The 12,805-nt window shown below is 43.5% G+C and overlaps 1 protein-coding gene across 1 annotated transcript; it reads left to right on the forward strand.

The window, feature by feature from the left end:
- Positions 1-367: 367 nt before the first annotated feature.
- On the forward strand, positions 368-8,292 carry TSPAN7 (tetraspanin 7). The gene is made up of 5 exons (XM_010284278.1): positions 368-409; positions 2,255-2,443; positions 4,624-4,698; positions 6,180-6,275; positions 8,101-8,292. The coding sequence occupies exons 1-5, from the start codon at positions 368-370 to the stop codon at positions 8,290-8,292; spliced, it is 594 nt and encodes a 197-aa protein (XP_010282580.1).
- The last annotated feature ends 4,513 nt before the right edge of the window (positions 8,293-12,805 follow it).

A 12,805-nucleotide genomic window follows, 5' to 3' on the forward strand; every position in this document is an offset into this window, starting at 1 on the left:
TGGTAAAACTTTCAGCAGCTCAGGCACAGAAACCAGCCCTTTGTTGAACTGGAGGCGAGAAACCAAAAGTTGTTCTGTGGATTTCCGAGTCCCCCACAGCTCGTTTTCAGACTTTGCTGATTAATCTGCACCCTCTGAAAAAGCTTTTGTTAGGGAGAAGAGGGAGAGAGCTGAAGATAGTGTTGTGTGTGGATGGGACCAAACTCAGCGGAGGTGTTTGATGCCTATGGGTAGGTAAGCTACTTCGTGATTTTTTTTTTTTTGACATTCAGCTGTTAGTTGGTGGTGTACAAGAGCAAGGAATCAGCACTTTTCACACACTTGCACTGAAAGATGGACAGAACCTGGATTTATTCCTATCGCCACTATGGGCAGGAGAGCAGAAATCCCTGCTAATCCTGTCCCGAAGGTACAACAGAAATGCCATAGTTGGTCAGGGGGAGCAGGAGAGGCTTAGGGAGACAGCGCGGTGTGATGGGTTTCCCTGGCAGTGCCGCACTCCGGTCTGCTCTGAGTGGGAGCCAGCTAGGGGCATGTCTTCCCTACAGCTCTGGGAGATGGGGGGGGAAGGAAGGGGATGAACTAGGAAGTGTCAAAATTGCCAGGTGAGATTATTTTCTCTCTGGTATAGAAAGGATCCTCTGTCTCTGAGGACACGTTAATTTGCTTTTGTCTGTCTGGTCTCCTCTCTTTATTCTCTCTTTTTGTGGTTTTTTTTTTCCTTGCATCCCTCCTCCTGTATCTTTCCTCAGAGCATCTATTTGTATCCTCCCTCCTCCTGGTAATTTCCTTAGGTGACTCTGATTATTCAGCAGCTCTGCTGAACGCAGTTCCCTCTCCACAGAGGGAGACATGCTGCACCAGAGCAGCATTTGCTGCCACTGCCGCAGACACAGGTCGAACAGAGGACGGGCTCCTTTGCCTGCTAGGGCTGAGCAGCAGGACGGTGGAAAGGGTACAGTGGAGAAAGGCAGTGAGGGGGGTGCACCCTGCATAGTCCTTTTTGAGCCAGCCTAGGTAAAAAAGCCAAAAGCTGCTTTCCTTTTTTCCTTTGAGAAGGCCTTCCCTGAACTAATTCACATTTCCTGTAGGATTAATTCACATTTCCTTTTTCCTGTAGGAAAAGTAGCTGAAAGATCTTACAATGTAGCTCAACTGGGATTTTTTAGGGGCAACATAACTGTGAACAAGGATTCCCTCCACGAACAACTACAGGGCAACCCTGGTGTAATGGTGTTGAATTTCAAGATTCCACAGCAGTATAAAGATGTTCACGAGAGAAAACTTGGAAAGAGGATGAAAGAATACTGTCAGGATGTTTCTTCTGTTCCTGCCCTTTGGCAGTGACCTGGAGGAGCTAGTAAGAAGTTTTGGGGGAATCCAGGAAGAGTTTGCAGAGCTGGCACTCAGGACTGGCCCTTCATGTCCCGCCTCTGGCCATGCCGTGGGAATGAGTTACAGGCACACAGTCTTGAAGCAGGCGTGTCAGCGTCAGGTGAAGATCAGCAGATTGGTGGAGGCATCATCCCTGCTGTGGCCACTGCTCGATGTCGGTGTATGGCACACCATGGACTTCCCCTATGTCCCTGCTGGTGCTGGGAGCCTGCATGCTCCAGCTGCCCTGGGGCATGGCAGCCTCTGCTTGCACGTCTCAGGCAAGAGGCTGGGTGCTCCTGGAGCTCGCTGGTGTCCTCCCACCCCATGTCAGGGGGGAAGGCTTCTGTGCAGCCAGGGGTTCGCTTGCTGTGTAGCATGGAGATGGGGAAGGTTCAGTTGCCAGAGCGATGCATTGCAAGGGATGCTTGTGTTCCTGAAATTTTGGCATTAAGAAGGACGGGACACCAAGCAGCAGGTTTTTGTGGTTCAGGTAGTTTTTGTGGCAAAACTCAAGGAGGTGTGAGGTGGGGCAGTTATTGTTGGCTTTTGGTAAGAGTGATGGAGTTGGCCACCTCTCTCAGTGTGCTGTAGGAGCAGAGAGCCTGTTCCTGCAGACAGCACACTGCATCCTCCCTTGGCAATCATCAGCTTTGTGGTGTTTAGTCCTAGATGTTTATCCTCCAGTGGCAGTCTTAACATAACATCTACAGATGCTGGAAATTGAATTTTCTCTGTCCATCCCTCTGGAATTAGTAAAAGTCTTGAGACTTCCTTCTGCCAGCGCAACAGCACCAATGAATCTCTTCAGGTTGACTGTGTATTGAATTTGGATGCCTTCCCTGATAGCTTCTGACGTCTTTCTTCTCTTGCTTTGCAGATCACAGGCGTTATCCTTCTTGCAGTCGGTGTCTGGGGCAAGCTCACCCTTGGCACGTACATCTCTCTCATTGCTGAGAACTCCACCAATGCCCCCTACGTGCTCATTGGGACGGGTACCACAATCATTGTCTTCGGGCTTTTTGGCTGCTTTGCCACTTGTCGTGGCAGCCCATGGATGCTGAAACTGGTAAGCATGCCAAAGTGCCTTAAGCAAGAGGGGAAGAAGTTTCGTTGATGTATTGGGATTCCCCCTACCCCCTGCCAAGCTTCAACAGATGTTAATGTGGTTTTTTAGGCACATAAGCTAGATTTTATTGATCTTAATGTTCAACACGTGTGTCTTTTGGATAAAGAAAGGGAAAAAAATCTTTGCAAAACCAGTTGTTGACTGAGTATGAATGATTTTGCTACTGCACAGTGCACAGGCCCATGTGTGGTTGGGAGCTGGGTGAAATGCTGCTGATGAATTACTCTGTGAGTAATTCCACAATTGTTCCGGTTTTCTGTGAACCAGATAGCTAGGTATATTTACAATCTTTAACATGTCCAAAGCATCATAAATGTGAAATTCATTTGAAGTATATTTTAAAGGGGTCGTTTTAATGCTCTGATGTGAAATCTATGGAAAAAATAGTTGGTACCTTCTAAAAGTACACCAGCCTTTCTTTTTCTCCTAACATTCACTAGAATAAAGCAAGTCAACCCCAGAAAACAGCTCTGTATGGTATGTTTGTCCTCATCTCAAAAGCAACATGGACTCGAGGTACACTAAGCAGAGGTACAGCAGCCGTCTCTCAGTCCAGTTTAATCTCTCTCCCTATAAGTTTCTCTCTTCAGAGTTTTCCAGCCCATCTTAAAATGCAAAGTAACTGTAGGTTAAGCAAACCTCTATGATAAACTATGTTTGTAGGAATATTGAGGAGCAAAATCCTACATGTGTAATGATTCGAAGGGTGGAAATAGCATTTCTGATGCACTGAGATAGTGGAAAAGTGCTTGACAGTAGAATGCGTCTCCTGCTACAATATTTTGGGCCTGATTCTTCTCCAGTTTGAACTGGATGTAAAAAAAAAGGACATCTTAGAGAGAGTTAATTTCCTCAACAGATGGCACAGTAGAGGAGAGGTAGCAGCTGCAAATCGGTCACCAGGTATATGCTAGTGGCCAGTCAACATGTACATAACGCTGTTGTAGGTGCACCGCTGATGTCTCTGGCTGGTGATGTGCTGTCAGGGCACGTGCAGAGGCTTGTCAGAGTTACTGCAGTGCAGATGGGAAAGGGATAAAGGTGAAAGAGGATCTAAATCCATAGGAATTCAGGCTTTGCTAGTTGCTCTGTAAGTCATGTAACTTTTTTAAAGGTATGCCACTTAGCGGCAGGTGCTGTTCCAAGCACATGATTTTATTTTTATTGTACACACAAGAAATATTTCAGAACTTTTTACTCTTCTGAACAGAATACAGGCAGTTGATTTGACAGATGCATTAATTGTAGAGAATGATTTTTCTACTTCTTCCTTCACTATGACCTTCCCTTCCCCAACAATCTTCCATTAAAAATACATTTCCCTCTTTCCACTAAATCCTGCTAGGACTGAACTGAATTTAAAATGTTTCCTTTTTTAATTAAGTGTTATTTAACACATGGAGAAAAAAGGTAATTTTTCCCTCTGGAATATTAAGCCCCAACTTCAAATTTTACCATCCCATTTTGCCTTATTTTCTTTACCTTCTTTATTTCTGTTTAGATATATTTTTAATAGTTTGTGAGTGTCTACACTGAAAGCACTGTTTTCGAGTTTTATTTAGCTCCAGATCCAAATGTTGCTTCTAAAGCTCAGCAAAGTATTTGAGGCATCTGTCTAGTATTACCATGAGAATATTTCCACTGAAGTCAGTGGTTCAGTTCATTCATTGGTGAAACTTCAGGAATCAGGCCACAAATCCCAGTCTATCAGTGAGATAGATAAACACGAACCAAAACACCTGGAGAAGCCTATTTTCTTTATCAGAGTGGCACGCAAACGTAAAGAGTCTGTTTATATTCCTTATCGCACGATCAAAACCCGAGTGACTTGGATCCACCTCTTGCATGTGAGTGTGTTTTAATTTATATGAGAATGCTAAGAAATGTGGGAACAGAGATGTTAGAAAAGCCAGTAATTAGACAATACATATCATTTGTGAGTTGTATAAACACATACTGAGGCAATAACCTATGTATCGCCTCCAAAAGACCTTTGGTTTATTAACATCTTTCAAGGGTGTCTAGAGCAGAAAGTTAAATTTTATGTGATAACTGAGCAGTATCTGTGCTGAGAAAAAAGCCTATCACGTTCTGACTTCTCTTGCCTCCTTTCTTTTCAGTATGCCATGTTCTTGTCCCTGGTGTTCCTGGCTGAGCTAGTGGCTGGCATTTCAGGGTTTGTGTTTCGCCACGAGGTAGGTGGAAATGTGCTGAGTTTGCATATGGCAGTGCTTCCCTGGACAGGAGCTGCTGAGAAGTTCTCTGGAGCGTGGAGAATGTGTAGGTCGCTGAGCCCAGCAGCTCCGTAGGCATCTCCAGGGATGCGGCTGATGTGCAACAGTAACATGTACAGCTCTTAAAAACTGATGTGATTCCAAATGAAAGGATTTAGCTAAAGCTGTTGGCTTCAGCTGCCTGATAATTTATTCTGGAGCTATCGTTTTTTGTGTGTCCATCGTGTAAGATCTTCTTTACTCTTTTACATATGCTGAGGGCTGCAAAATAAATTAAATACTTTTCTTAAACACAGCTTTTTCAGCCAGGCAAGTGCTTGTATATATAAGGTAGAGAGCATTTCTGCAGCAGATCAGACTCAGTGTTTTGTAAATCTTTTTCTTTTTTGGGCGGGGAGGGAGTGGGATGGGATTTTGTTTCTATCCTGAGAATAAGGAGAGATTAGAAATAGAGTGAGATAAGAAACTGGGACAGCAAGAAGCTTTAAGAAAGCATGATGGTCTAGATTTGTAGTAGCACTTCTGCTTTATCCACTGTAATCAGGTCTATCTCTGGCTTTAAGTCCATGGACCCACATGACATTAGTGCTGAACCAGGACAACCCTGGAGACTCTTCTTGTCTCTTCTCTTTGTATTAACTGGTTTTCTAGTCTCCTGTTTTGACATGAGATTCACCTTGCTATAGGCTTTTCTGGTGCCTACCCTTGCAAGTGGTGGGTAGTTTTCAATTTGATCCTGAAATACCTGTCCATCTGCTGAAGATTGCCAATTCATCTGGCCTAACCTGCAGCAGCCTCTGTGTCAGATTGCTGCTCCCTGTTGGGAGAGGCAGTCTATTGTGAAGGTCACAGCCATGTGGGTTGCCCAAATCATCTGCTACTCAGCCCCTTTACCACCCAGTCAAAGTGCCTTTCCCAGTGACATGCCAGACCTTCTCCAGCTGAGAGATGTCTTGTTCCTTACCCAAATGCCATTAGCGCTGGGGCCAAGGGCTGCCGCCTGGTCAGGGGATTCATGTCTTCTTTTGATGACACCAACTTCTGTCACTAAGGAGTTTGCACAAGCTTTGACTCCCATCAGGCATCCATGAGCAAAGAGAAGCATGCAGCCTCCTTCAGGCTTAGTGCTGGAACAAAGTGTTTGGGGAAAAAGCATCAAAGGATGTGTTTCTTATAGGTTAAGTCATTTTTGGTTTTTTAACACGTAGCAGTTTGCTGGGGTAGTTTTCTTTCCGAGACACCCCACTTGAAAAATGGCATGAGTGACTCCTGACCGTTAAGAGGGAGCTCTGCCAGCTCTGAAAACACACGTAAAAAAGAATGGGAAGGGCTAGTTTGGGTGCCTTGTTAGGTTTGGAAATGCATTTTCTTCCTGTGAAAACTGCTTCAGATGTTACATGTTTCGTTGCTCACATGGGCTGTCTTTTTCCTCACCCTTATAGATCAAAGATACTTTCCTTCGGACGTATACTGAAGCAATACAGAATTACAACAAGAACGATGAGCGGAGCCATGCGGTGGATAACGTACAGGAAAGTGTAAGTCTAAAACTGGATATTAAGAATTAGTAAATAGAGAGAGACAAAGAGTACATTCAGATTTGATCACAGAACTTGAAGTGTGGATGGCTTAATCCGCAAGCAAAATTAGAGGCTGGCAAAACTGATCTAAAGAAAAAGTATTTCAACTGATATGCTTGTCCAAGATGCCTAAGTTTTAATGAGCAACTAAAGACAGGGCCTGTCCCACTTGCTTCTTGTTGGTCCCAGATCTTGAATTAGGTTTAGGGCCCAGTTTTATCCCCTAAGAACACACCTTGTTCTTAGAGAATCTGTCAATAGCATTATGAAATATTGTAAATTTGAGCTGGATGAGACAGGATTTTATAATCTAGCATCCTGTATCACTAGTAAATTGCAGCAGTTCTCTTCACGAGTACAAGAAGAGGCTGGCAAAGGAGTCATAGTGAGTTAAAGGGGAGAAACAGAGTGTATTTTCTCCAGAGGAAAAGAGGTTGGACAAATGTGCTGCCAAGGTTGGCAATAAAAGCTGTTCTCCAGCCATGTTGGAGGGATGGATTAGGTGCTCGGTGGAAGAGCCTTTTTGACCCACGGGGTGCAGTAGCAGGACAATGGGAGGTCGCCTTGCCTTCCAGCAGGGCACAGAACATGAGCAAGTGCCACAGCATGGCCAAATTAATTGGAGATGCGAACCACATCGGACCAAGTCTACCAACTACAACACAGAGCAATAAAATTCACATTTAAATTCCTACTGGAAACTGTACCATAGCAAGAAGCTATCCCTTCAGTTCACAATACATTCTATGAGACAGTTTGCTTTTCCTATGATTGTAACTTGCTGAACAGCTGAAATTTTAATGTAATTCCATTGATGAGTTTTAGAACTTCTTTAGAAATTGCAACTACTATGTTGTACCCCTCAGCATGTTTGAAACTGTGCCTCTAACCTGGTTTCTTCAGGTTAGCAGATTAATGCACTGCTCTAAACTAAGTAGATTTTGCTGTCAAATTGTCTATTTGTTTACCTAATGTTAACCTGTATTTTGAGCTTTTGATTCCTTGGATTTGGCTAACCTAAATAGTTTTGAGTAATTGTTCAGTGTTTCGGTTGTAGCAAAATGTTCATTTCATTTGTAGCTCTATTTTATAAGCCCTTTTCATGCCAAAAATTTTCATGTGGAAACATACTCCATATCTTTGAGTGACTGTCTTCTAGCTTAGCATCTAGAGCAGAATATCCTTCACAACTTCTGTTGTTTCAGCTGATTTCATAGACATACTCTATGAACATATGGTCTCCTTCTATTCATGGCTCAGTGAATTTTCCTAGAAATTATTTTGGTGAGTTAGAGTCTTGCTTCACCTTAAGCATCTTGTACTAATTTGACCCTGTATGTGTTACATGTAATTCTATGCAATGCTTTGGGGTTTTTAAGGCCATTTTTTTGATCGCATTGTGAGGCTCTGTCATGGATTTCCAGGATCATCTTTACTGAATAAATAAATAAGCAAAGGAAACAAAGAAAGAAAGAAAAAAAAAACAGGCCTTGAACTAAAAAAGATGGTTTTATGGCTGGACCTTTGTCAAATATTACAAATAATAGCTCTGCTCATAAAATACCTTTTTTTTTAATAGGTTGTCTGCTCCCATCTTCTGTAAATGACATTCCTGATACTTTTGTGACAAATGGGGCGGGGGGTGGTATCTACTCTTCAAAACTGGAGACATCTGTTTTTGTTTTGATTGTAAGTTTATTAACTGGGGAGTGATGATTCTGTACTAGTTTTAATTCTGGTTTGTTTGTTTGTTTGTTTTAAATCTGCCTCTTACTCCTCGTAGCTGAGCTGCTGTGGCATTCAGAGCTACACCAACTGGAGCACCAGCCCTTACTTCTTCAAACACGGCATCCCTACAAGCTGTTGCATGAACTCCAGTGACTGTAATACTCAGGATCTGCGCAACATGACTGTGGCTGCCACTAAAGTAAACCAGAAGGTACCAGTAACGTTGTGCCAGAGGCAGTTGTTATGAAATCATCCAGAACACCAGTGGAGCATATGGCTGCCTACAATTGCATTTCGTTCCAAATGGTTGGTTGATAATGTGTGTATTGGGCTGGAGTGATGGTAAGGATGGGCTTTTCCCCCTCTTGCTTTCAAATTCTTTAAGCTGGCCTTTCTCAAATAGCCAGGTGCAGCATGTTTCTGATGAGGAGGGGGTTTGTTCCTCTTCCTCACAGCAGAGGTTGAGGTGCAGCACTGCACACAGAAGCAGTGCTGGCCGGGCACAGGACCACAAGTGGCACATGTGCTTGACTGCCCTTGAGGGTTTGGTCGGTGAGCACTTCTCTGTTTCTCTGCTCACTCCTGCAGAGGTACCTAGGTGGAGGGAAGGACAGGTTTTACTCTTCAAACAGTAATTTCAGTGCTGGAGCCTAACTGTCATCCCAAACAGAGAAAATGTGGGTAATTGGCAACTAGCGTTGTGGCTGGCTGGTATGTTTACAGTGACTCTTAAAATCTTTGAACATGTGCTGCTGCGAGCACAGCACAGGCAAAACCCCTCTCCTGGTGCCACCTGAAGGAGCAGGTTGGGAAAACAGAATAGGGTTAGGAAAGCAAGTTGGGAAAACAGTAAGAAAAGGAATAATTGGAGAATAAAAATACAGAAAATACAAAGAAAGGGAGGAATAAAGAGAAAACAAGGTAGCATATATAGCAGACACTGCACTGCAGAAATACAACTCAAGTTATTGCTTTAAGTGCTAGTGCATCATCAATTCTTTCCTTCTCACTTGAGATTTGCAAGAGAGGCAACAGACAGTTTGTTGGTAAAAGAAATTATATTGTGGCCAAATCACCATGCTAAGTTGCAACATAACTTAGTCAGACTTAAGGATTATTTTCTTTTCTGTTTTTGTTTTCGGAGTTGAATTTAAAAAAATAAAGTCCTGAGTAGATAACAGGGAAAATATGGAAACGCTTCTCTGTCTTCTGTTTCTGTCTTTTTTACCTCAGTCACCTGTGAATCGGGAGGTTGGAGTGGTGGCTGAGCACAGCCTGAAATAACTTTCTTTGAAAACTAGTCAAGTGGACAACGTTTTCTAGCATGAATTAAAAAAAAGATACTGGAGGATTATTTTCCACCAAGCTTTTCCTTTGTGTAATAGTTTAATGAGATCTTGTTGCAGACCTATGTGGAACATTAGTGATGTGTTAAGAAACACACAGTAACCACCAGCAAAGTAATCATGAGCATAAAGGATGAGCCACTCCATTCAGTTGCACTTCATGAACTTGTAGTAACTTTCTGGTTTTGTAGAAGTGGAAAGGAGGTGAGAGGCAGGACAGGGTGGATCTAGGGGATGTGCAGTACAGACAGCATCTGCTGCAGGCAAAGTGTCTCCTAGGCAGCCCATCCTGAGCCCCTGCTTCTGCCGACCTTCCCAGCAGGAAAGCTGACTGGTGAGACTGGTACTCTACCAGCAGGTCCCACCCTTCCAGTTCGGGTTGGCCATACACTCTGAACCTTTCCTGGCTGCATAACTGAGCAGGTGCCATTTGCATTCCCACCACCAGTCTGATGTTTCCCCAAAGTTCTGGGCTTGCTCTGCGTGCTCTGCCTGCACAGAGAAATCCCTGTCCACTTGCGAGTTCCTCTTGGCAAAGATGCCTGCAAAATCGTAGGAAGCAGCTGAAGGATGAGTGAGCTTGTGCTAGTCCAGGGCTAGTAACTCGCAGCTGTTCTTGCTCCTAAGCATCTCTCCTGAAGATGCACAACTTGCCTGACAGAAGAGGAATGCCGATCCCTCAGGAAGCAGTTGACTTAATTACTTTATTTAATTACCTAGGGGAAGTTTGAATGCCCTGCAACATCTGCAAAATTGTGTCCCGTTTTCTGAGATAGCCGTTTGTAATCAAAGGTTGTAAAGATTTCTGTTTAGCAGTTGTGAGATCTAGGAGTTGTCCAAACCATGTGAGCAAGGTGAAAGGGGATAGAAAATAAAAAGCAAGCAGGAGGAAATGTTGTGTGGCCCTGTGCTTTCTCTTCAGATAGGAAGAAAGCGTCATTGCCTCTGACCCAAGCCCCTTGCTTGGCTTGGAAGTAGGCACTTTGCTCTGCATGTGTTGGAGAAAAAGGAAAATACATACCGTCTCTGGTGTGGAAGACCCTTGTTACCATTCCTGTAGATAAGTGTACTTGGAATATGCCTCTTTGGTGGATCTTGCAAAACTATCAGTAAGACAAGTTCTCAATGAGCTAATCAAATTACTAGCAGTTTATGAGGACTAATGATGAATGATCCAAAGAGGATTAAACTAATGATCTAATTGCAGGACTAAAAGACAACATTCCTGGATTTTTTTTGCCAACTCTGCCACTAACTTGCTTAGTGACCTTGTGTAAATCATTTAGTCTCTGTGTTTCTTCATCTCAGATGGGACTAATACCTAACTTTAAAGAGCTGTCATTAGGATTAGCTAATTACTGTTCACATAGTGCTTTTAATCTTCAGAGCTCATTGCCAACAAATCTCAAGAACTGCTTCTCTCTAAAATCTTAGTAAAGGAACAAATGCATGGACTGCAGAGTGATTGGACACTTGCTAAATTGTCACTTCTGTCCTCTGAATCAGCACACAGATGTGCTCACACAGTGCTTCACATATGTCTGTACTGTATATGCAACTCTTGGGTGCTTCTTGCACTCTCACTCTGTGCACAGTAAGGGCTGAGCAATTAAGCCATATTTATGCGATGCACTTCAGGAAACAGATGATTGTGATTTGGGAAAGCACAGTCTTCAAATGAGGAGAGCGATCAAAACTATCTCCCTTTCATGTTTTTTTAACAAGATCTTCTGTCTCCCTCAAATTACCATTGCTGTTAGATGTTGCATCTCTTGAAGGCTGTTGAACAAAACAGATTTCAGAAGAGCTGGGAGAACATTAAGCCATGTCAGACAGAATGAAAGCACTGCTTGAGAAATCTAATCTCATTTCATAACATGTAAGACACACACAACTATAGTTGCTTGTTAAATAAGCAGGCTTGAATCTGACATACTGTACACTGTTGTAAGATGTAATTAAGGATTAATATGTACACTTAAACATTTCAGAACTGAATTACAGCTGTGCTGGTCCTCAGCTACTCTTAGGCTTACCACTTCGTTACTCTCAGGATTAAATAAAATTACTTCTGATATTGTAAGAGAGGTTGAAGAAATGATACAATTTAGTTCATGATTGGCCTGTCTCTGACAAAGGACATAATCCTTTCCTTCTAGCTGCTATTTTTCACAAGCATCTAACATTCTGAAGTCATGTAAAGAGTTTCTGAAGTGTTTGCAGAAGTGAAGGGGGTATGGATGGAGGAGGAATGCGGAGGCAATTCCCTCTTATGGGACAGGAGTCCAAACTAGGAAAAGGAATTTACTGTTATTTCTGATTTTTTCCAACTTCTGATAAAGTGGATAAGGTTATAACATTAAATAACAATTAATAAATGCCTTGGGACTGGCTTTACACTGAGAGTGGTGCTGGTCATTTGAGGAAGCATGGCAAAAGGGGCCAAGCAGTCCCTTGGATTGTGTGGGCAGATAGGTTAGTAATCACAGAATCATTAAGATTGGAAAAGACCTTTAAGATCATCAAGTCCAACCATCAACCCAACGCCACCATGCCCACTAAACCATGTCCTGAAGTGCCACGTCCACACTTTTTTTGAATACTTCCAGTGATGGTGACTCCACCACCTCCCTGGGCAGCCTGTTCCAATGTTTGACCACTCTCTTAGTTAAGAAATTTTTCCTAATATCTAGTCTAAACCTCCCCTGGCACAACTTGAGGCCATTTCCTTTTGTCCTATCACTTCTTATTTGGGAGAAGAGACCAACACCCACTGTGTTACAACCCCCTTTCAGGTGGTTGTGGAGAGTGATAAGGTCTCCCCTCAGCCTCCTCCTCTCCAGACTGAACAACGCCAGTTCCCTCAGCCGCTCCTCATAAGACTTGTGCTCCAGACCCCTCAATGGCTTCACTGCCCTTTTCTGGACACACTCGAGCACCTCAATGTCCTTCTTGTAGTGAGGGGCCCAAAACAGAACACAGGATTCGAGGTGCAGCCTCACCAGTGCCAAGTACAGGGGCACGATCACTTCCCTACTCCTGCTGGCCCCGCTATTTCTGATACAGGCCAGGATGCTGTTGGCCTTCTTGGCCACCTGGGCACACTGCTGGCTCATATTCAGCTGGCTGTCAACCAGCACCCCCAGGTTTCCATACCCGTTAAACTTGCTTTACACGCCATTACTCTATGCTTCACCTCTTGAAAAAAAACAGTCCCTTTTATCACGGAATCATTAAGGTTGGAAAAGACCTTTAAGATCATCAAGTCCAACACGACCATGCCCACTAAACCATGTCCCAAAGTGCCATGTCTACACGTTTTTTGGACACTTCCAGTGATACAGTTGACCTCAGCCCATCGATCCAGCGTGTCCAGATCCCTTTGCAGAGCCTTCCTACTCTCCAGCAGATCAA

This window comes from Phaethon lepturus, unplaced genomic scaffold, assembly GCF_000687285.1.
Source record: "Phaethon lepturus isolate BGI_N335 unplaced genomic scaffold, ASM68728v1 scaffold29483, whole genome shotgun sequence".
Lineage (NCBI taxonomy): Eukaryota > Metazoa > Chordata > Aves > Phaethontiformes > Phaethontidae > Phaethon > Phaethon lepturus.

What these genes read in the sequence shown, in the direction of transcription:
- TSPAN7 (XM_010284278.1), top strand. Translation starts at nt 368, where the DNA reads ATGGGCAGGAGAGCAGAAATCCCTGCTAATCCTGTCCCGAAG. An exon ending in CTGCTAATCCTGTCCCGAAG is followed by an intron (nt 410 to 2,254) that starts GTACAACAGAAA and finishes CTTGCTTTGCAG; the next exon opens with ATCACAGGCGTTATCCTTCT. An exon ending in TGGATAACGTACAGGAAAGT is followed by an intron (nt 6,276 to 8,100) that starts GTAAGTCTAAAA and finishes TACTCCTCGTAG; the next exon opens with CTGAGCTGCTGTGGCATTCA.